This window comes from Macrotis lagotis, chromosome 2 (genome assembly GCF_037893015.1).
Source record: "Macrotis lagotis isolate mMagLag1 chromosome 2, bilby.v1.9.chrom.fasta, whole genome shotgun sequence".
In the NCBI taxonomy this organism is placed as follows: Eukaryota; Metazoa; Chordata; class Mammalia; order Peramelemorphia; family Peramelidae; genus Macrotis; species Macrotis lagotis.
The window spans coordinates 148,016,584-148,042,081 of record NC_133659.1 but is presented as its reverse complement, the minus strand read 5'-3'; the positions used below and the strand labels follow the sequence as shown (position 1 = coordinate 148,042,081).

At 33.2% G+C, this 25,498-nt stretch overlaps 1 protein-coding gene across 14 annotated transcripts in view; it reads right to left on the bottom strand.

Annotated features, from left to right (window-relative positions):
* Window positions 1-25,498, bottom strand: part of ARID4B (AT-rich interaction domain 4B) — a 215,696-nt gene that overhangs the window by 46,195 nt on the left and 144,003 nt on the right. For 13 of the 14 annotated variants that reach the window (XR_012475755.1, XR_012475756.1, XM_074222966.1 and 10 more), the window contains 6 exons: window positions 18,956-19,024; window positions 10,307-10,401; window positions 9,633-9,730; window positions 8,026-8,266; window positions 7,031-7,206; window positions 2,741-3,010 (listed from right to left, as the gene is read on the bottom strand). Coding sequence is in view for 12 of the 14 variants with exons in the window: in XM_074222966.1 (XP_074079067.1) it covers window positions 2,741-3,010; window positions 7,031-7,206; window positions 8,026-8,266; window positions 9,633-9,730; window positions 10,307-10,401; window positions 18,956-19,024 (949 nt within the window). In the remaining 2 variants the exon portion in view is untranslated. The remainder of the gene's footprint in view (window positions 1-2,740; window positions 3,011-7,030; window positions 7,207-8,025; window positions 8,267-9,632; window positions 9,731-10,306; window positions 10,402-18,955; window positions 19,025-25,498) is intronic. The other variant, XM_074222972.1, reaches the window with a different exon arrangement.

Genomic DNA, 25,498 nt, shown 5'->3' with positions numbered 1-25,498 from the left:
AATTTTAGGTATGACAGAATTTCACATGGACATGAAATCTTACTCTGTAATCTGTAAGTAATATTTCTTTGTTCAAATCAATACTATAATACCTTCAGAGATACTCTAAATTGGGAGGAAAAGAGATCTATAGTTTCTTATTTTACATTGTTCCTACTTCGAATAACTCCCATCAAGAAACTAACCACCTACTTGTACCTTCATAGAAGAGATTCACATTTCTGATTTTCATCACTCTTTCGATGTGGATTTATGAACACTCCCTTAGACCCCCTCAAATAGAGGAGAAAATTGAAAAATGGCTGGAGAGCTAATGAGATTTGTTACAGTCATCACTAGATATATTCTGGCAAAGCAAAAATCATAAAATCATTACCTATTAAATGTTATATTCTACCTATTATTGCATGGAGGTATATGAATTTTTCCCAAACAATATATATGATCACAACCTATTTTGTTGAATCCTGAAAGGTTTTTGTATGATGTTGGGAGAGCCTTCTACCCAATGGTCCATTTTGTTTTTCAATAAAAAAACCATGACTTAAATAAAATGTGGCTATTGAAAATATTCTATCACCTTTTCAGTGATGAATTACAATAAAAGACTATTTTACTGAATTCTGTCCCAACTTAAAATCTCAAAAATACTCCAACTTTCTTTTCTATAATATATTGAAATAAATCCCACATTTATTATCATTAGCTCATCATGTTATAAATCAAATATAAGGACAAAATTTCAGAGCTGAAAAATGATTATAATTGACCTTTCAAATGCTATTCTCAAAAAAATCTGAGTATTATGATTCAATTAGTCAATAATCCATATTTATCGAGAATATTTATGAGAGTATTAGAGATTAGAGAACCCCCTAAATTCTTTACTTTATTTATTAAATTTAAGGTCAATGATCAATGACAGCAGAAACACAATTTTTTAATATAATTTAACTACTAGTGCAACATTTAGGATGTGAGCCAAGAAGATAAAGAATGGAATGCTTTAAAAGGGGCATGAGTGATTAGATAATACCTATTTAAGGTTATTCTATATAAGATACTTAGCAATTTTTTATTTCTGGCTCAATTTAATATTTAAACCACTTATTTTATGGGTTTGTATAACAGAAGAAGCTAGTTATAATTAATAATTTTCAAAAAAGTTCATTGTTTAAAATGACTAACTCTAAAAAATTGGTCCAATAAATTGATCAAAAAATTGGTCAATATATTGTTATAACATCTATCTTTCAGTTCCCAATTATTTCCATGAAAGGAAGTCTTTCAGAAACCAGTCTTTCAATTTAAAGAAAAAACATTCTATTTAGACATCATTAAGACAAATAATAGCTGAATATTTGATTTATGTACAGTATAGAACTGAAAAACTATTATCTTAATGTCATCTGAAACATCTTATGTTCCTGTAAAACTATTTTGACTCTGTTATATCTCTGAATTGGCGTAGGCACTTTAAATCCCGGAAATCTTCTTAGTTTGGAATGAGCAGAATGAATCCCAGACAATATTCTTGAGGTTTTCCTTAGCACTGGAGTTGCTATGGTATCCAAAGCATCAGGATGGATTGAAATTATAGTTTTCACAGAATGAGAAAAGTAAGTGGATTGGGCAATGCCTCCAGTCTTTTCCATTGAGGGAACACAACTGCAAAAACTGCTTTTAAGAAGTCGAAAATTTTAGATGAGGTCTTCCTGACAATACTGTCATTAGCCAGAACCACACTCTACAAGAGAGTTAATTAAAAGAGTGACAATACTCTTTAAAATACCTCAGAAAGGTATTCCTGACAATAAATATCTATATTTTAACTATTATGAAGACAATATTTCTATTACTACCATTTATATTCCAAAAACAATAATGGACATTCCAAGAAAAATCCATTTGTGGAGCAGACAACTTAAAGATCCTAAAATCTACTATTTCTATTTAAGATTCACAAAGAATGTATCTGGATAAAGTTAGGCTACATAAGCCCAAGAGACTACTGGTTCAAGATAAGAATTGTGGCATAACCCAAGACTGAACCTTCAGCATTGAAATCCTGTTCCCCAGTTCACAGTGGCAGCTGAAAAGTGCCATCCAACTATTTCTTTGAGTAGAGTTGAATTCTTTCAGTTATGATGTTTGCCAGTGTAGGAGATGGTCCAAAGAAACTTCTGTTGCTGCTGAAATGAAGTTATAATGCAAGGCCTGTTGATGAGGAGATAACTGGAGAACAAGGGCCTTCTTGAAGAAGGATAAGTTTTCAGAATCTCATCCCTGACTACTGAACAAAATGAAATAAAGATGACTTAAGATTACGAAGAAGATAATGCAGCAATGCAGTTGAATATGCAAAAAAGCAGATGATCTGATAACTAGCTTGAAGAAACTAAGAAGTTCAAAAGTCTTTAACCTTTTAAAAAAATATCTTCTATCACTGAACCAATAAAGTTGCCTTTCTTAAGCTATAGATGTTACCATAAAAATTGTCAAGACTTAATTTTTTCTTTATGCCATAATCTAAGGTGTAGCACTGAAAACATTAAGAACTACATAGAAAGTCACTAAATGTGGAATTTACATGCTAAAAAAACTAAATATTTTTGATATGGTACAATGACCTTAATAGGATATCAACAAGTCTGTAATTCAACAATCAATTTGTTTTTAAAATAGAAAAGTATTTTAGAAGTATTTTTTAGGTAGTAATCACTAGCTAAAACTCAGTTACCTCACATTCCATCCGCAGTAATGCACCAAGTAAAGGACCTCTCCACCTTCGACATCAGAATCTTTAATACTAGCTTCATACATTTTCTGATTTTTCCCTCGTCCATACCGCACTTGAACTTTCATGCCTGGTGGATAGCATTCAAACTCCTCTTGCTCATTGTTGTCATCGTCGTCATCTTCTTCTTCCTCCTCCTCCTCCTCCTCCTCCTCCTCCTCCTCCTCTTCTGCTTCTTCCTCATCTTCATCTTCCTCCTTATTCGTTTCATCTCTTGAAAGGTTTAAAAAATTGCAGAGTTAATAAAAGACACTTGATAAGTTTTTCAGTTCCAACCCACATATACTGATAAATATTGTGGATGCGATTGTTCCTGGGAACAGCAGGTTCCAAGTGCATGAAATTTTCTGATTTCCAAATTAATATAATCACTAAAAATGGTAGTAAAAGAAGCTTTTACAAAAAGTGAAGAGGCAAAAATGGCTTCATTTAAAGAAAATTTCCATCAACAGCCAGAAGAACTGAAGTGGTGCTGTATACCAAGGAACTAGTGAGGTTGACTGTAACAAATTTTATTTTTTTTCAAATATTTACACATTTGGTTTAACGTTCATTAGACTCCACAGTCATTTTTTGTAGTTGCTGTTGTTAAATATTTCCCTCTCTCATCAAACCTTAATCAAAATTTTCACTCACAGTAGCTAGTATTTTAAGATCTTTTAATCTTAAAACTATGTGTTTTGAATGTAGTCAACTATGTTAAACAATAATTAAGATATTATTTAATCTTATGCAAGCATATTCTGCCAATTTCACTAGCTTCTCTAAGCACTGTCTAACATTTAATTTTAATTTACCTATGCCTTCTTTGATGCAAATAATCTTTTACAGAATCTATCAAACCTAAAGTTCCAACAAAATGGATATAGTAAAGAATAGTTCCAAATGTTACTCCTCAAAAATGAAAGCTATAAATATAAAATCAGTTAGAGTATTCTCAGCAACGTGCTCTTTCTGTAATTTAGGAGTATTCATTTGCAGAAAAACCTCCACATATTACTATTTAAACAATATACAGAAAAAACTTACATTAGCACAAAAATATCACAAGTACTCTTATTTCAGAATTAAGAGGAAGTAATTTCAATATGAAATCTAAAACTGCACTAAATATTTCATTTTTAGTCTGTTTTACAGAAATACCTACACTAAACACAACTAATTTCTCTCAAAGAGAAACACTTTCAAAAGACAAATAAAAACTAAATATGAAAATCAATAAGATATCTAGATTTATTTCCAGACTTCCTTTAGTTAATGTTCTTATGGTGAACGACACTATTCTAAAGCTAATTTCAACCATATAAATTATAGATAATATTTAACAATTAATCTATGGCTATTGTACATCATCACCATGTATGGAACACAGAGAAATAAACAGTATGTATGGGTACAGTTTTTGGTTCCTTTCCCTTCCCATTCATTTTCTGAGGAAATTCTTAAGTCAACAAAGACTTATTGGTTTTAATAATTCAATGTTCACAAAGCACAGTTTAAAATTCTACTATAAAACAAAAAGCAGTCTATGTTTCACAGCTGTTTTTTGGCTTCCATAAAGTAATTTACTATGTAAATCACATAAAAAAAGATGCAGCAAATTTTTTTAAAAAAATAAATAGGTATCCAGGGCTTTCCAGTGACAGGATATTCTATCAATTTTTATAACAAAAATTTTGTTAAAGTAGGTTTGTTTTACAGGCTAGGATTAGAATCCTCAATGACATTTTTTAAAACTGGAAAATGTGCATCTTCCATAAATACTAGCTAAAATACAAAAGTGTGCTTTAGAGTACACTTTGTTACTACACATAGGAAACAAAACAGATTTTTTTTTAATCATTTAACTATCACTTGAAGTGAAATACAAAACATTTCATACATTGTTCATCAACCTGGCTGATTAGGAAATCAAAACATGGGAAGAAGTACTTACTTGAAGTAGCTAAAATATTCAAGAAAATGGCAACATAAATAATGGTAGGGAAGCATAATTACTGGTTTAAGATTATATGCATGAGAACAAAAAATACTAAAGTTCCTTGTATTTTCAGAAGACTATTTGATTGGAATGCTATGATCATACAACTGTACTTCACTCATAATAGAGTATATATTCTGGTACAAAAATCAGTTTAATGTTTGAGCAACAAAAATTCTATTTTTAGACTTCATCACTATCAGATAAAAAAAAAGAAAGGTGCATATTGCTAAGTCCAAATTCTTCTTACAAAAATAGCAAGACAAATTAGATCATAAATAGTTCAGCACTGAGCAAACTTGAAGTATTCCACAAATGTTAAATTTAAATAATATTAACAACAATAAAATAAAACTATAACAATGTTTAGGAAATAGACTGAGAAAATTCTTATTGGTTATGAAATAAACATTATTAATATTCTATATAAGTCAAGCAGGTTATTCAAAATGAAACATGAGACACATTTAACATCAGATAGGGATATAAACCAAATAAATTTCATCCAAATAACATATGTAGTGAACAAAAAGCAAACATAACAATTAAATCACTGGAAATCAGTAAAATCTAAGAATTCACTGCTCTACTGAACAATGCAGCGAGTAAATCAAAGGGCTAGAAAAATTAAGAAAATTTGAAAAAACAACAAATGCCCCAAGATATAAACATAAATTTCATTTATGTAAAATTCATTGTTATATGTAGACTAAAATAACATACATAAACATATATATATACATACACATATCTAATATATAATATATAGAGATATACATATATCAACATTGTTCTATGAGACATATTTCAATGCCATTTGATATAATATATATGTATGTATATGCATATTCATTCCAGTTTATTTTCTTTTAAAGTACCACATTTTGGTCAACAGATAATTTTAAGAAACAAAATATTCCAACAGATCTCTCCCAAATCTGAAGCCAAGCTCTAACTCTTAGAGGATGTATTTCATGCCTGAAGCGTGGAGAAAGAAAAGAGAAAACTCTAAATAGCAGCCAATTCCTTAGACAACAAAGTTTAGTGAATAAAAAATAAAACTAAATAATTCTTTAAAACTGTATTTCCAAATAGCTTTTTCTAGCATAAAACCAATAAATTAATTTCTGATATTACCATAATATGTAACAGTAAGAAAATACATCAACAACAAATTTAGTTCTAGGATGTGAACAGCAAGAAAGTATATTGAAAAGCAAGAATAAGAAGAAATTGAAATGGCCAGGGGAACAAAAGTCTATGGAATATTTTATAAGAAAATTCTAAACATAATAAGTCCCAGTAGAAGAATTCATTCTTCTTCTGCTACCTTAACCCACCTCCCCCACCTCTTTTCCTTTCAACTTGACTCTCTGGCTCAGTCTCTCATATAAAGAGGATAGAACTGAGGTCTTTAGAGGACAGAATAGTCACTGTAGACAATTTAGATATTTTACCTGTCCACAATATATTCTGAATTACAAAACCACTGACTTAATGGGTTTTTTTTTTGGGGGGGGGTTGCAAGGCAATGGGGTTAATTGACTTGCCAAAGGTCACACAGCTAGGTAATTATTAAGTGTCTGAGGTCGAATTTGAACTCAGGCCCTCTTGACTCCAGGGCCAGTGCTCTATTCACTGCCTGAGGTAGTGGTTCTTAAAAAGACCAGTAGAGATTTCCTAGATTACAAGGGGGAAAAAAAACCTTTTGGATAGACATCATTGCTCATTATCTCATCAACATTTTAATCAAGTAATGAGGATTTAGTTAATTTACTGTAGGATTATGGTTTCAGAATTTAAAGCATCTAATTCCTGTCAATTTTTAACCCAAGAAATAAAAACACTGGCCACAACACATAATCTATAGACATCCAGTTCCCCACAAACAATGGGATGATGCTCTTTTTCACATCCATCACTATCAAGCACGATGTGGTCAATAAACAGATTAAGCAGTAGGAAGCAATTTCATCTTTGTAAAGTTTCTCATATTTCTGAGCTGAGAACAAGAGAAATGAATCAGAAAACTTCAAATTTATTCCTTGTACAATGGCATTTGTAAGATCTAAGTCATTTAAAATTTCTAAAAGACAAATCTAAATCAGGCAATCATTCTGTATTTGCTCTTATTTTTCTTATTTGGATAAATTAATACACATTAACAACTTGGAGTAAAGAATCCAACCATTTATGTACATTAAACTAACATAGCTTTTCAAAATTATTTTTACCAAAAACAAATGTCTTACCCAGATTTTGCTTTTTCTTCTTCTGCCTCTACCTTTGTGTTGAGCATTTCATCTACCTTAATTGTCTCATCTTCTTTAACTTCTAGATTTTCATTCTCTTCTGTCTTTTTAATGTTAAGTTCTTTTTCCTGATCAGATTGTATATGTGTAGATTCTGATAAATTCTTTTTATTACCCTAGGAAAATATTAGAGAGACTAAGCCAAAATTTTTAAAATTACCATATGTATTTTTATACCCATGATCTCTAAAGAGTATACCCAGAAAAATGTATACTCCTTGTGAAATATTGATCCCTTTTGTGTTTGTATGCTTAGTGCAAAGCACATAGTAGGGACTTTTATTCTTACTCAATTAGAATCAAGCTAACTGCTGGGAATAGAAAAATTGTTTAGTATAATTTAATTCACTACTTAACTTTTTAAATACAAAAAAATTATTGTGAAAATAAGAATCAAAGAAAGAAGTGTGTTATAGAGCAAGTCATATCTGCATCAAAATGTCACATGCTCATTGCCTACAGTTTATTCCAAGAAGGGCAATTCTGGTAAGTACAGCATTAGAGATTTCCAACTTTCTGACTATCATTTTCAAAGGGAAAATTTTTATCCAATAGTATGGTTATAGACAAAATATTGATATTTAAACTACATTTAAACATTTTATTGAAGATATTTTAAAAGTTTGACATTAGTTCATATTTCATTAAAAGAGTAAGAAATTATTACTTTAAAAATAAGGTGAGACAAATTATGAAGTTCAAAAAGTTTTTTTAAATTAAACTAGGCAAAAATAATTCACTATAATATTTTGTTACATGAATAAAAATATAACTATAATACCTAAAATTAAAGAGAAATAGCATGTTGATGAGGAAGTATCAATTCATTAGTAAAGGAGGATCTATTTTGTATTGTGGAAACTTTCTAAATTTAAATAAGGAATAAAACTCAAAGGATCTACTAACAAGTACAGCACAGACAGAATCTATTTTACCAGACAAGGTTTGATATTTTCTTTTCTTTCTATTTCATCTTCAGCAGGTTTCTCTTCTTGTAATACAGTATCTCCTTCCTCTTTAACCTCTGTTTTTATTTCTGATTCAGTTTCTTCCTTGCTTTTTGTTTCTTTTGCATTTTCACATTCCTTACAAGGCTTGTTAACCATCTTCTCTGGCAATGCCATCTGAAATTCAATGTTGGCCGACCTACAATATTCTTCAAAGCCATACAAATATCTGTAAACAGTAAGACAGATTGTTTTTGGTAAAAAGATCCAATGTTATTAAAAATTCTTTTATTATACAGATTCCTATCATGAATACAGTGGAGACAGATAGATGGTTGATAAAGGAACCATTCACCTCTCAAATTCTACGATTCTTAAACCTAAGAAAATTGGCTATAGGGGGCAGCTAGGTGGCATAGTGGATAAAGCACCGGCCCTAGAGTCAGGAGTAACTGGGTTCAAATCCAGTCTCAGACTCTTAATAATTACCTAGTTGTGTGGCCTTAGGCAAGCCACTTAACCCCATTTGCCTTACAAAAACCTAAAAAAAAAATCGGTTATAAAAATGTCTATTTCTCATTTAGTTCTTAAAGCACAGAGACACACCTTCTCAGTAGTTAGGTGAAATAATGAACAGAGTGCTGGCATGAAGGACAGCCAGTGAAAATGAAAATTCAGGAGAAAATCTTCTGAGAGTTATGTGGAATGTAACAAGGAATGTAATAGAGAGACTGGAAAGGTAGGAAAGGATCAAGCTATAAGGAGAGTTAAAAGTCAAATAGATGATGCTATATTTGACGTTGGAAGTAACAGGAAGTCAAACTGTGAATAGGGAGGGTGATATGGTTAGATCTGTGCTTTAGGAAGAAGATTTTGAAAGTTGAACACAGGTAGTACTAGAATAGGAAAACAGTTGAAGCATGGATCCCAATTAGAAGTTTATCACAATAGTTTAAGGATGAAGTGATATTGTGATGATTGGTACAAAGGAAAAGTTCTGACAACTGATTAGATACATATGGTGAGAGCACAAAGTCAAAGATAATGTCTAAAACTGAGGTTGCAAACTTGAAAGTCTAGAAGAATAGCAGTATTCTCAAATAATAATATGGAAGTTTAGAATAACATGGAACATGATGGGGGGAAAGATGTGATTCATTATTCCACCAAAAACAAAAAGGAATGAGCTTAGGCTAAACTCTTACTTATTGGTCCCTGTCTAGAGGAAAAGAACCCACTCTCTGAGGGTCAACTGCCATAGATTTGAGGTAATATGTTGAGGTGGGAGGTAGAAGGGTGAGGGTGGTGTGGGGTGTTTTTCCAATGCTATTTGCACAGCTATAGCTGTGAGTGTTGCCTGAATATTGGCATGGCTACAGCTGTCTTGATAGGCCTACATCTGGCAGAAACAGGAGGTTGGAAGCTTACATATCACAGGGGACATAAAGAGAATTTTGGGGGCTAAAGGGGTAAAATTGGTTGTCTAGGAAATTAAAAGCCCACAACAAACTTCCCTTTATGTCTCTAATTGATTAATTAGAATCGCGGGGTCCAGACATAGTTCTCATTTGGCTTTAACTGGTTTTAGCACTTACTTTTTATAAGCACATTTAACATTATATCCTGCAGCTGAATTTAAAACAGGAATTCCAAGATCCTGATAGACTTGCTTCCATATGGCTCCACTTTCAATCTGCAATGAAAAACAAAATTAAAATTTACATTAATAATTGGAAAAAAGAACAAATTTTAGGAGAAAGCACTTTTTTATGAAGGAGATCAAATAAAGAATTTGAAATTTTTTTTTAAAAATTAGCTTGACACAACTCATTTCCGACAGAAAAAGGAAAGATTTAACTACATTCTGTACTAGAAACTACCATTCATGTAGATTTGTATTCAATTTAAAATAAAAATTAAATAAATTTGAAAAATAAATTAAGCATTAAAAATTATGCAAAAAGAAAAAATGAGTCACTCTACTGACTCAGTAGGCACACATTTAAACAAAATGTTTAAAAGACAATTGTGCTGATTTCCATATCAAACAAAGTAATTTTGGGGCCTAAGTCAGCTTAATGAAAAACTTATGATGTAAATTTAAAGGACTGAATAATGGTGTCAGTTTTAATTCTCTTAATAAAATTACAAATTTGGTATGTAATAGTGATACTTTGCATATAAAAAAGTAATCATTCTTTTTTTCTTAGTTATAACTTCTCAATCCTTTAAGGTTTTGACATAATTCACTTTTAAGTTGAATACTTACATTATCAAATCCTCCAAGTTTGTGTACAAGTCTAAATAACTTAAAAAGATTCAAATTTCGGTATCCAAGAACCGGCCTTTTATTAATAGGTGTGCCTAATAGCAAAACAAAAATTATTTTAGAGATTTTATTAAACTACAGGAACTAAAATTTTGTGAAGTGACAATTGTTAATAGAAAAAAATGAACAAACCATATTTTCTAATCACTGTAGAATAGTCACTATATTAAATCAAATTAACATAAATCTTGATCCAATACACTTACCACTAATTATTTCTACTGCTTCTTCAAGCACTTTACATTAGCAAAAACTAGTTAAATTTCAAAGATAATTGAATCTGAATGATAAATATCACCTCTGATACCCATGCTCTGCACACAGTTGTGATACATTTTTGTTCCTGACTAGGTTATTTCTGCACGATCTAAAACTATATTATAAAGTAGCAGACATCTAAACTGTCTGGTACTGGCTAAAAATAGAAAAGTGGATCAGTGGAACAGATAAGGTACAAAAGAAACAGTAGTTTCTACTATAGTAATCTACTCTTTGATAAACCCAAAGATTTCAGCTTCTGAGACAAGAACTCACTATCTGGCAAAAACTTCTGGGAAAACTGGAAAATAGTGTGACAAAAAGTAGGCATAGACTAACTATCTTATACTAAGATAAGGTCAAAATGAGTACAGGATTTAGAAATAAAGACTGAAACCGAAGTCAATTAAGAGAACAAGGAATAAATAATCTGTCAGGTCTATAGAATGGGGAGGAGTTTATGACCAAACAAGAGATAGAGAATACTAAAAATTGCAAAATGGATAATTTGATCTACATTAAATTAAAATATTTTTTGCACAAACAGGATAAATGCAACCAAGATTAGAAGGGAAAGCAGAAAGCTGGGAAACAATTTTCAGCTAGAGTTTCTGACTTCTAAAATATATAGAGAACTGAGTCAAATTTTTAAGACTACTAGTAGTTCTCCATTTGATAAATGATCAAAGGCTATTAACAAACTGTTTTCAGATGAAGAAGTCCTATGGAAAAAATGCTCTAAATTATCACTGATTAGAGAAATACAAATTAAAACAATTCTAAGGTACCACTTTCACACATATCAGATGAGCTAAAATAAACAATTAAGGAACATGATCAATGCTGGAGAGGATGTGGGAAAATTGGGACACACATACTGTAAGTAGAGTTGTGAACTGATACAATCATTCTGGATAGCAATTTGGAACTATGCCTTAAGTATAAAAAAAAATTTTTATTTTAACCAAGCACTTCTACTACTAGGGTCTATATATCCCAAAGAGATCATAAAAGAGGGGGAAAAGATCCACATGTACAAAAGTAAGAGCAACTTTTTTTTTGTAGTGGCAAAGAATTGGAAATTGAGGGGATGCCCATCAACTTGGGAATGGCCAAAAAAATTACTGTATGTGAATGTAATGGAGTATTATTGTTCTGTAAGAAATTCTGAGCGGCCAGATTTCAGAAAAGTTTAGAAAGACTTGGATGAATTGATGCTGAGTGGAGTGAGTAGTAATGGGAGAACATTAAGAAATGATCAGCTCCTTTCAGTAGTTCAGTGATCAAGTATAATCCTGAAAATTCTTTTATGGAAAATGCAATCAACACAGTGAATAGAGTACCAGCCCTGGAGTCAGGAGTCCCTGAGTTCAAATCTGGCCTCAGACACTTAATTACCTAGTTGTGTGGCCTTGGGCAAGCCACTTAAACACATTTGCCTTGCAAAAACCTAAAAAATAACCCCCCATATTTCCATATTAGTCATATTGTAAAAGAGGAATTAGAACTAAGGGAGAAAAACTATGAAGAAGAAAAAAAAGTAAAAGAAATTTTAAAAAGTGAACATAGTATTGCTTTGCTTTGCATTCAGATTCCATAGCTGCCCCGATACATGTTTTTTCCTTAAAAGATTTTATTTTGAGTTTTACAATTTTTTCCCTGATCTTACTTTCCTCCCCCCCACCCCCCCAGAAGGCAATTTGTCAATCTTTACACTGTTTCCATGGTATACACTGATCCAAATTGAATGTGATGAGAGAGAAATCATATCCTTAAGGAAGAAACAAAGTCTAAGAGATAGCAATATCAGACAATAAGATATCAGGGTTTATTTCCTAAATTAAAGCTAATAGACCTTGGTCTTTGTTCAAACTCCACAGTTATTTCTCTGGATACAGATGTTATTCTTATAGAAATATGTTAAACATGACTGCAGCCTATATCAGATTGTTCATTACCATGGGAAAGGACTGAAAGAAGAGAGGGTAGGAGAAAACTGTGGAACTTTCTAAAATTTGCAAAAGGATGAATATCGAAAATTACCTTTGCATGTAATTGGAAAGACAAAAGAAAATTTAAAAAGAAAAAAGGAAAAAAGGATATTTCTGAGAAGACAATAGGCAAAAGGCTTAAGAGCAAAGCTTATTTCTATTACTAGGTAACCTTAGGCAAGTTACTTAACCTGTTAGGGCCTTAGTTTTATCTATAAGTAAAATGAGGAGGTTAGACTAGATGATTTCTAAGGTTTCTTCTATTTCAAATGATTCTATGACATCATGGATCATACTCAAATATGAAACTTCAGAGAATAAATTTTCATTTTTAAGGTATATTACTGAAATAAAATATCCTAAAGGAGTGTGTACTGTCCAAAGTCAGGTACAAGGAAAAATTCTCTAATAATTAAGAATGGAGAAAGTATAACTGTTTTAATTCATATTTCACTTTGTTATATATTGTTCAAAAGGGTTTTCAGGGATCTTTACTAATATATATTTATTTGTTCAGAAACCTAGTGTCTAGAGGAAGAACAGAAAATGACAGAAATGAAGAGTAGTGATAGGACAGTTGGTGGATAACAATACAATAGGTCTTGGAAAATTAACTACACATTAAAGAGTAACATATCCTTGATTATCTCTCAAAAGTGTTTCACTTCTCTGACTAAGAATTATAAAATCCCTTTGTTTGACCAAAACTTCCCATCTATCCAAACCACTTTCTAGGGATAACTTCAAGGAACTTGAGAGATAAAGACAATGTAATGCTAAATTGGTTCACTTAGGGAGTTATAGGTCAGAGAAAGTCATTGCCAGGGAGATTGGCTGGAAAAGAACTGATGGAGGTAATGAAAGACATGATGAAGACACAGAACAGTTTTCTTCTATCTGCGATCTTCTAAGATTAGAAAGTAAGCTCCATAAATAAGGGTCAGGACTTCCTTGTATTTGTATCTCCCCCTCCCTCTCCCACTCCGAGTTTAGCACAAATGATAAAAGCTTAATAAATTCACTCTCTTGCTTGAATTATTTATCTAATTAATCATTCCATTATTTCCCTATGCATTATTCTTCCGGAATTCAATTTTCTTTCTTATTGTGAACTCCAGTCCTTCCATCCCTCAATTTTATCAGATCCACAATAAATTTAGGCCATGAAATCTCAGCAGATCCCTCACTGTAGTTTTTTACTTCTTCCACTCTGATTAACTATCACACTTAAAACAGGCAATCTAAAACTCTCATAACTTCCCCTACCCAATGAGCAAAGGATATCATTTGATATAAAAAAAAATGGAGAAGAAAATGGCAAACTACTCCAATATCTTTAAGAAACCCCAAACGGGGTCATAAAGACTCAGAACTGAAAACAACTAAAACACAAGAGGCCATTTGCTGTGAACTATTTCTAATTTTCAAAACCCCTTTATTACAGTCTAATGAAGAAATGAACCAACTCTCTCTGAAAGACAAATCCTATTACTTTTAAAATATATTTGTTATTGAACTTTGTTTTAAATCACTTATATTTCCAGTCTCTGATGAAGAAGTGAACTTTTTCTCCCTGGAAGGTCAATCCCATTACTTGAAAAAATACGTATTTAACTGAACTTTGCTTTAGAATAACCTACATTTCTAAACGTATCCCTAAAATCTCAAATGCCATTCATTAGAATGGGGGGGGGGGGGGAAGCACAATAAAACCAGCCATATCCAAAAAAAAGAAAAGTCTGATATTATATAGCATTCCACATCCATAGTTCCCAACTTTAATCCACAAGCAATAAAAATGTATTAAGTGCATACTACATGCCATGCCCTGCTTTAAACACTGGAATCATAAAAAAGAGGCAAAAGATGGTCCCTGCCCTCATAGAACTTACAATCTAGTGGAGGAGTCAATATGGACATAAATATATATAAAGTAAGCAATAGACAGGATAAATAGCAAATAATTAACTGAGTGAACGCATTTGATGGGTTAGGGAAAGCTTCCTGTCGAAGGTGAGATTTTAGTTGAGCTTAAAGAAAACAAGGGAGGTCAGTCATTGAAGATAAGATGGAAAGCATTCTAGACATGGGACATGCCCAGAAAAGATGCCCAGATCAGAGAGATGCTGGTGTCATTGGATCAAAGAGTTGTATCAGGGAATGATTATAAGAAGACTGGGAAAGTCTGAGGGGTGAGGTTATAAAGGTGTTTTTGAATGCCATGTAGAAGCCACTGGATTTTTATCAGGTGTTTGGCAGGTAGGGGTAGGGATGGGTTCACCTGGCTGGATCTATGCTTTAGAAAAGTCATTTTATTTGCTAAATAGAGAAAGGATTAGAATGGGGAGAGACTTGAGGCAGGTAGACACACTAGCAAGCTGTTGCAATAAATGAGACACAATGTGATGAATGCTATAACTAGAGTTACAGCAGTTTTAGAAGAGACAAGGGGGGTATATTTGAGAAATACTGCAAAGGTGAAAATCAGCAGGTTTGGGCAATGAGAGATAAAAGATCAAAGATAGTGAGGAAACCAGAATGACTCCTAGATTGTCAATCTGAGGGGGTTATTAGCACTGTGCTTGGCACATGGTCAATGCTTAATTTTTGTCAACTTGTTGTTGACTTGAATTGATTATATTAGATACTTTGAACTAGTGGTAAAATAGGTATCCTGAATTCAACATGTCCAAAATAGAATCCATTTTCTGTTTTGAACATTTTTCCTCTCTTGTACCTGTTATTTCAGTAGAAAATAATTTAAAAGAAAATATCTAATCAATTGCCAAGTCTTGTTAATTCAATCTCTACAATATCTCTCTTAACTGTTTACTTCTTTGCACTTATGTAGTCACCACCCTAGTTCAGACCCTCATCACCTGCTTTATAGTAATAGATTCTTACTTGGCCCCTCTACCTTCATTTCTCTCTCTAATTTATTCCCTATACATCTGTCAGTGATATTCCTATAGCAGTCTTGACCATGCCAGTTCCATAATCTAATAACACCAAGAATTCCCTACTTCTTTTTTTCCCCCAATTTCTTTCTTTTTTTGACAATGGAATCTTATTTTCAAAATTTTCCCTCAACTATATGCAAAAGCAAGTTTCAATATTTATTTCCAAAACTTTGAACTCCAAATTCTCTCCCCTCCTCTCCCCCTCCCCCTCCCCTTAAGAAAGTAAGTTACTTGGTGTAGGTTAAAAACACAGAGCCATGAAAAACATTATTATTGTAAAAGTAAACCTAATTTCCCCTTCACAAAGAAAGAAAATGTCAAGAAAAATATAAAGTGGGGAAAAAAATAATGGGCTTCAGTCTGTATCCATACACCATCAGCTCAGTCTTTGGGATGGATAGCATTCTTTATCATTCCCATCAGAGAAATTGCTTCAACTTTTTTTCCCACTGTTGCTATTACTAGCTATATTTCTCTCAATTCTATTCACCCCACCCCCATTTATCCCATTCTCTCTCTCTCTCTCTCTCCTTTCATCCTGTCCCTCCTCAAAAGTGTGTACCTGATTACCTTCTCCCAGGATCTTCTCTCTCTCTCCAATCATCTACGACCCCCCTCCCCCCCCACCCCTTTCCTCTCCTATTTTCCTCTAAGGGTAAGATAAAAGTGTATATGTTATTCCCTCTCTGAGTCACTTCTTTTTCTTTTCTTTTTTTTTTGAAGTTTTTGCAAGGCAATGGGGTTAAATGACTTGATCAAATTCATACAACTAGGTAATTATTAAATGTTTGAGATTAGATTTGAACTTAGGTTCTCATGACTCCAGGGCCAGTGCTTGATCCACTGCATCATATAACTGACCCCTCTGAGTCCTTTTTGATGAAGAGTAAGGCTCACTAAACTCTCCTTAACCTTCTTCTTCCAAAAAAGCAAAAGCTTTTTCTTGCCTCTTTTATGTGAAATATCCCATTCTACCTCTACTTTCCCTTTGTTCCCCATTAACTCATCTTTAAAAGAAAAATTCTTTTTTATTTATTTAAGACAATGGGGTTAAGTGACTTGCCCAAGGTCACACAACTAGGTAATTATTAAGTGTCTGAGGCAGATTTGAACTCAGGTACTCCTGATTCCAGGGCTGGTGCTCTATGCACTGTGCCACCTAGCAGCCCCCAACTCCATCTTTTTAATAGCTTATACCTTCAAATTCAACTCCCTCCTGTGCCTTGTCTATATATTCTCCTTTTGTCCTAATAAATGAGATGGTTCACACGAGTTATCAGTATCATTATCTTGTGCAGGAATACAAGCAGTTCAACATCATTAAGTCCCTCATGATTTGCCTTTCCCATCTACCCTCTGAGTTCTGTATTTGAATACCAAACCTTTTGTTCAGCTCTGGTTGTTTCATCACTAAGTTTGAAAATCCCCTGTTTTATTGAAAGTCTCTCCCCTGAAAGAAGATGTCCAGTTTTACTGGGTAGTTAAGTCTTGTGGGACACCAAGCTCTTTTGCCTTCCAGAATTATCATTTTCCAAGGCATATGAGTCCTTAATATAGAAACTGCTAAATTTTTTGTATAATCCTGACTGTAGCTCCATAATATTTAAATTATTTCCTTCTGGCTGCTTGTAATATTATCTCCTTGACTTGGGAGTTCAGGAATAATATTCCTAGAAGTTTTCATTTTTGGATATCTTTCAGGAGGTGATCAATGGATTCTTTCCATTTCTATACCCTCTGCTTCTAGGATATCAGGGCATTTTTCCTAGAGAATTTCTTGAAAAATTACATCTAGGATCGTTTTTTGGTCATGACTTACAAGTAGTTCAATAATTTAAAAAAAAATCTCACCTGGAGATAATTGTTATTGGGGTTTTTTTTTTTTAGGTTTTTGCAAGGCAAATGAGATTATGTGGCTTGCCCAAGGCCACACAAGCTAGGTAATTATTAAGTGTCTGAGGCCAGATTTGAACTCAGGTACTCCTGACTCCAGGGCTGGGGCTCTATCCACTGCGCCACCTAGTTGCCCCTGGAGATAATTGTTTTACTCAGTTTTTTGGTGGGTTCTGCCACTCTAGAATTTGGTAACAATCATTATTTAAAAGTATTTGGAGTGGTTTAGAGGGAGAATTCATTAAAGTCCTTGCCTTTAAGGGCAGCTAGGTGGCGCAGTGGATAAAGCACCGGCCCTGGAGTCAGGAGTACCTGGCTTCAAATCAGGTCTCAGACACTTAATAATTACTTAGCTGTGTGGCCTTGGGAAAGCCACTTAACCCCATTTGCCTTGCAAAAACCTTAAAAAAAAAAAAAAAAAAAAAAAAGTCCTTGCCTTTTCTCCACCATCTTGATTTCACTTTCCTCTCCATTTCTTCTAAGACTAAATACAAATTCTTATGTTTGGTATTTAAAGCCCCTTCAAACATACTTCCAACATATCTTCCTATTCTTATTATGAATTACTTTCCTTAATGCACCATAATCAGGTTATTCCAGGCTTTATGACATTCCTTAAACACACAGAATTCCCACTCCCATTTTCAAAAACTTCTCATAGGCTGTTGTTCTTCAGTGCCACACAGCTTAATCTCTAACCTCATTGAAAGCTCAATTTTAAGCAGCATCTCCACCAAAGGTTCTTTCCTCATCCCTCAAAAGCTAGAATTTTCTTTACCAAATTAGCTTATATTTAACTTTCTAAAAATTTTGCATATCCTTATATTACTGTAAGGAAAAAAAGTTGTCTCTTCCAACAGTCACTCTCTTAAAGAAGAATCTATTTCATTTTCTGCTTTTGCAGCCACAATATGTACAGTGTCTTATGTATAATAATATAACTTTCTTCACAACTTTTTTTCCTTACAGTAATAAGAAAACAGGGCAAGAGAAAAGAAAAAAAAAACTGAAATAAGTGTGAAAGCACTTTGATTTGGGAGAGTAATCTCTGACACTACTGCTAAAAATTAATTTCTGAGGTGATTATGCCATGATTGTTCTAGAATTCTCTATTATATGTTTTTACTTTACATATTTTTACCTTATCTTGGAGACAAAAGTTCTATACTGGATTAGAATAAGGATCCATACATCTAAAGATATATACTATAGAAAATTTAAAGTATTTTTATTTTAAAGAATAAAAAGTAGCTCTATTCTAGAACAGGAAAAAAAAGAACAAAGTAAGTATACTTTTAGATAAGAGATCTGCAAATAGAAATCTAGAAGACAGTTTAATTTACAAAACGATGTAACAGTTTATAAATATGAAGTTTGAATGTATCTTTAAAATTGATCAAAATCAACTTTTAATTATTATATTGGATATAAATTTGATTATCTGACATAGGTTAATTGGAGATTAATTAAAAGAAAACACACTTCACCTCTGTCTTCCATAAATTTGTAAAGTTGTTGAAGAAAGTTCTCTCGTTCCTCTGGAAATGGTTCTATTTCTTCCTAATAAAAACCAAAGAAGATAAAAATAAAATCACAATTTGTGCAACTGAATATTTAATTAGTACAAGCCAGTTTTATGACCTCTCCAAAATTATGTGATCATAAGGTGTTAAAAGGGTATTTTATCATTAAAATATGAACTCTTAATAATACTGTTATTCAGAAGCAGCAAATTCTACTTCCAAAATCTTTAGATCTTAAATCAAAACTCTCTCTCTCTAAAAAATAGTCTAATAAGTAAAATACCAAAAAAAGGAATTCCAGAAAGGGAGGTGAAAGTAAAAATAACTCCTACTCATGAATAAGTCTTTTTCCTATACCCATAACTCATTTACAAACTAACATTACAGTCACAAGAAGTCCAACTCTTGAACTGGAACAGACAGTGACAGAAACAAAATTATGGCCTCCATAATACATAATTTTCTCCCCAAGATTAAATATAGAAATTAGATAGAAATATCTTTACAATATAACTTCATCGTACAGTAATTTAAACTTATGGAGTTGAGTGGGGCCCAAACTTGGTTTAAAATTAGCTGAAGACTCAGTTATGGAAATCTTCAGATAATAAATTTGTTTCCCATTACAAGGAAGGGCCTAGTTCCTTGCTGTTGTAATCAAGGGTTGCAGCACTGGTAAGTGGGTCTTTGAAAAATCTATAGAGGGCAGGGTAGTTAATTTAAATATTAAGGGTCAGAAAAGACGCCATTTATTCAGTGGCTTGAATCTTTTTTTTTTTAGGATTTTTTTTTTTAGGGTTTTGCAAGGCAAATGGGGGTTAAATGGCTTGCCCAAGGCCACACAGCTAGGTAATTATTAAGTGTCTGAGATGGATTTGAACAGGTACTCCTGACTCCAAGGCCAGTGCTTTATCCACTACGCCACCTAGCTACCCCAAAGTGGCTTGAATCTTACTATGAGAAGGGGGGGGGTAGTAATAAAGTTGACAAGTGGAACCTGACATTTATCCTGGCTGAAACATACCTAAATCCAATATCAAGGGAATATAAAGTTATTTGCTTTGAAATGGAGGTACTAAGTGTATAAATCACTCTAGGTCCAAGATTATTTAGTATTATTTAACTAATTATGGGAAAGGTATATAGGGTTGGGAGAAAAAATACTCAGATAAATTGTAAATAAGGATTCTATAAAGAACAACTTATATAACAAAAAAAACCGAGTTAACAGCAGAAGCAGTATTTACTAATTTAAAAGGATAAAAAAAGGAATAATAATAGCACTGTAGATACATTACCTAGTTGGAGACTCACAACAACTATTATTATGCCCATGTAACCATAGAGGAAACTGAGGCCAAGAAATATTGTTCATGGTCACATTAAGTCAAAGGTAGCCTTCAAACCCATGTTTTCTTGTCCAGCATTCTTCAGTAAGTCATAAAACAAAGAAGGTGAAGAATACTACTGATACATTCAAAGGTCTACATACCAATACATAATAGGAAGCTGAAGAGTTTGATATAGGCACACAGGGATTTCATGGATGACCTCATATTTATAGAGAAAATAGACAAATACACACACACACACACACACACACATGCACATATAAAGGAAATAGACAAGAAAGGACATATATACTCAGAAACAAATATAAAAGAGTGACATGAAACTATACTAGCCTAAATCAAAAATAAGCTTAATTTTCTAAAAATGCTAAGTGAAATAGAAAAGGCTTTTAAAGATATGTTTAATATAAGGGAACAAAGAAAAAACAGGTTGTAGTATATGAGATAAATTGTAATGTTAACAGATAAGAGGGGGGAAATTAATAATAGCTAGTATTTTGCCTTGCTATTTGCTAAGCAATTATTATATTATTTGATTCTCACAAAAATCACGAGAGGAAGATGGAGGAAGAAAGTTAAGGCTATTAATCTCCTATTTTGTTTTATCTTCTCTATTAAGGAGAACAATTTTCCATTAGAAAGGGTGAAAAAAAGTTCAGAGACATTTGAAGTCCAAGACAGGAAATAACATAGGAGAGAATCCAACTGCCAAAGTTTAAATCTCTAGAGTACCAATCTATGATCTAATTTCCTGGGGTATTAAAATAATTTGGGGGGTATTAAAATATTTTGTAGACAAAATAATAAAAACATTGCTAATAATCTTTGCCTAATTGTAAAGAATGAGAGAAGTACAAGAATAGAGAAGAATGACAAATTTTATCCTGAAAGTATAAAACGTGGGTTATGAAAAATACAACAGAGGCTAAATTTACAATAAAATTAATTATAAAAAAAGTTAAGATTATAAAACAGATGCTTCATGAACACTTAGAATGGTTATCATTAAGAGAAAGCATGGATTACAAGTCATACTGAATTAACTTCATTTTCTGTCTGTGGCTGAAATATTAGGCCAGCAGAGAGACAGTCATAGACATGTTAATATCTCAATATCAGCAAGCCATTTGATAATGTCAAGAAATTTTATCATTGTGGACAAGACAGATTAATGAAATCTGAGAGTATAATTAGGCATGATTATAGTTAGAATAACTATAGCAAAGAAGACTGATTAATGAATGAATATATCTGTGAGATGGGTCTCTGTCCTCAATCCTTTTCTCCTCAACATTTGTAATAACAGCTTGCACTGCGTGATAGGATATCACATTCATAAAATCTACATGCACACAGTATCAAGGAGAAGATGATCTATCTATATCTATCTGATAGATTAATAGCTGAAAAATATTTTAAAGAGGTGAATTCTAAGATAGAAGCTCGGCAAGGTAAATGCTTCAAAGGGACAAAGGGGCAATTAACTTGAGAGAAACAGATAGTTTTCAGTCAAGCTGAACTAGTTCACCAAAGAAAGGGGAGGGGAGTATAGCTCTGCAGGGATTTAGGAATAGATAGATATAAAAGACAGCTCATCTAACTGCATTTCAGAGTTTGAACATTTACATTCTCTCACAATTGCTTCTGCAGTTGCATCTTCCCCAACTGAGTCCACCCCTGAATGAATACTTCACCCTATATCCTCTCTGCTTTTCAATTTAGCAGGTGTCCCAAAACCCTGGGTTGAACCCCTAATAATGATGATAACCTACCTGAACACATTCCTCAATGGTTAGTGAATTCTCTCACTCTGTCAAGCCTTTCCCTTACAAAGATTCTGAATCTTCGTTGTCAAAGTTTAAACCATTTTCCATCCTCCACTGACTGCTTCTTTACTTCTCCCACCTCCAATATAAAGGCTATTAATTCTATCAATAGTGCTTTTTGTAATATCTGTTCCAAGCTTGAAAACAAGTTTGTTTCCATCTTAAACTTTTTCCTTGCCTTTTCCATCCATCTTCCTGTACTCACTAAGATGTAATTTCCTCCTGATAATCATAGCTTTTTCAGGTCACCCTCCAGCACTGGTTGCATCTTCACCCAAACTCTCTCACTTAGTAACTGAGCTGGAGGAAATGGATGCTACCAACTACCACTTCTGACATACAAATAACTTAGTAACCTCTCCTCTTCCTTTGAAGTTGATTCAGTTCCCTCAATCAAGATTCTGTTGGCTATTGTTTAACTGACCTCCAGGATACTTCTTTTCTGAAAAAATTCAATGCCTGGCTAGCTTTCTTTCCTCCCTAATTCCTGCCCTCATACAGGAACTTCAAAATATAAAATGATATTTCCTCAAATAAACTAACCTCTCAGTTTCTCAATTATTTTATTTCTCATGATCTATTCCTCCACTCCATTGCACCAATACACAGAAATGGTCACACCCTTTACCTTAACATATCACCCTAGAGGGAACTACAAAATCTCCCCTCTGATCACAATCTGTTGTCAGACTTCTCTCTCTGCTTGAAATCCTTAATTCTGTTCATTGTCCTTGTTCTTTCCCAAATCTTCACCCCTGTAGAGCTTTACTCTCATCTCTCTTTCCCATGCTTACTAGTGAATGACTGTATGCTTGTCTTGCCAAATCTCAGTCTTGGATTACACTGCCTCAGTTCCTGCTTACATCCTACTAAAGTTGTAGAAAATCATATTCTGTGGTGAAAAAAGCTGGGCTGACTAAATTTATGAAAAATTTATATTACATAATTTCAACCAGGTCCTCATTGTAGAAAGGCAATCCTTTTACACTTTCCTGATCCTATTCCACTTGCCAAAATAACTTTCCCAAATTTTTCATACCTTGTCATATTTTCCATAGTTCTCCTCCCCACCCTACTATCTGAGAACCCTGTTCAGTGAAAAACCTAAGACCATTCATTAAGAGCTACATTTTCTCCACTTCTTTTTTCTCTCATCATTCAGATGCCCCCTACCACCATCTTCTCCTTCATCCAAGTCAAACCCACAGATACAAGTGATTCAATGATACTCTTCTAGCAGATTACTCTATCAAATTTACTCTAATATCTTCAATCTCTCCCTATTGGCTGCTTTTCTGATACTTACTAACACATTTGTGTCTTCCCTATCCTTAAAAAAATCTTCCATGAATTTTTCCTACTAAATTTCCATGGCTAAAGTTATTAAGGCTTTTAACAACCTGTGCCTTTAGTTCATTTCCTGATACTTTCTTAACTCCCTGCATTATAGTTTCAGACTTCATCATTCAACTAAAAGTGTTTAATCCAAGGTTACCAATGATGCATTAATTACCAAATTTAATAGTCCTTTTCTCAATCATTCCTTTCTTAACCTTAACACTTTCTATGTTTTAATTGTGTCACTACTCTCTCCTGGTTCATTTCCTATTGCTCTTCAGGCTCATTTGTTGGATTTTCATAGGCCAGGCCTAACTAAAGTGGATGTTCCCCCCAAGGATCTGACATGGCATTTTTCTCTTTTCCTCTTATACTATTTTGCTTAGTGATATTATTTGCTCCAAAGGGTTCAATCATCATCATTATGCTAATGATTCGCCAATCTATTTATCTAGTCCCAGTCTTCTAAAGCCAAATCCCAATCTACCTAGTAGACATCTCAGCTTGGATGTTGTGTAGGTAGCTTAAACTCTCATGTCCAAAAAAAGAACTCACTATCTTTTCCTCAAACCTTCTCCTCTTCTGAACTTCCCCATTCCTTTGAGATTATCACATACATTCATTTCCCCAGGCACCCAGGTTTGTAACATGGGTTTTTCATTCTTGACTCCTCAATTTCCCTCACTCTCAAATATTCTATCCATTTCCAAATTCCGTTAATTCTATTTTTGTTACAGCAAACATATTTGTTCTCTTTCTCCTCTGTTAGTGGAGTTAGGATCTCATCATTTCATGATAGGACCAAATGAACAGTCTGGTCTCTTTAATTTATGTTTCACCCCACTTCATTAAAAGTTCAACAGTTGCCAAATTAATCTTCCTAAAGTGCAGATCTGATCATATTACCCTCCTATGCTCAAAAGGTTCCAGAGGATTTTTACCATACCTAGAAAAAGATGTAAAATTATGGGTTTAAATTCCTTGACAACCTGTCCCTCTTTCCTTTCTTTTGGATCTTCTTACTCTTTACTGTTTCCTCCACAGTCTACACACTTTAAATCTGGTGATACTGGTTTCCTTGCTATTTTTCAAACAAGACATTCTCCTTACTAAGGAGCATTTTTTCCCAACTGTCCCCTTCCTGGAATTCTCTCTCTCCTGCTCTTCCTAGTTCTCTTCAAATTCCAGCCAAAATTTTACTTTATTGATTTCCTCTAATAATAGTGCATTCCCTCTATGATTGTCTCTAATTTTTCCTATACATTTCTTATTTGTACAAAATTGCTTTACATATTGTCTCCCCCATCAGACTGTGAGTTCCTTGACAGCAAGGCTTAATTTTTTTTGGTCTTTCTGTCTCCAAAGCTTAGCACAGTAATTGGTACATAGTAGATCCTTAATACCTGCTTATTGCCTTGATTTGCAAATCAAATTCTTAGTCCATTCTTTTCTTCTTCCCTGGGTGTAAAATTGGGCAGAATTCTTTTGACTTTTTTTAAAAAAAAATTTACATTTGCATTTTCTGGGCCTTGATGCAATCAGAATAATGTCAAAAAGTAAACATCTGAAGGATATCATTAACTATAAACAACTTTACTTTTGATTTGTCTTTTCCATGACAGTAGTGAGAACTTTTGACAAACATGTCCCTATTTTATTCTTCATTTGAAATTAACATAATAGGAGAGGTTTTTAAAAAGTGATCTCACTTGTTTTATTTTTTTCCCCCTGGGAATCTATAGGACCTTAAACAACAAATGTAAGGAAGACACCTTTATGATAGAGTTTTACTTTCCAAAATAAAATTTTTTGTAGTCAACAAGAAGCTCAATGAGTAATATCTTGCTTGTCAAAAAAAAAGTTTATTATGAGGCAGGGCTAGGTGGCACAGTGGATAGAACACTGGCCCTGGAGTCAGAAGTACCCGAGTTCAAGTCCAGCCTCAGACACTTAATAACTACCTAGCTGTATGGCCTTGGGCAAGCCACTTA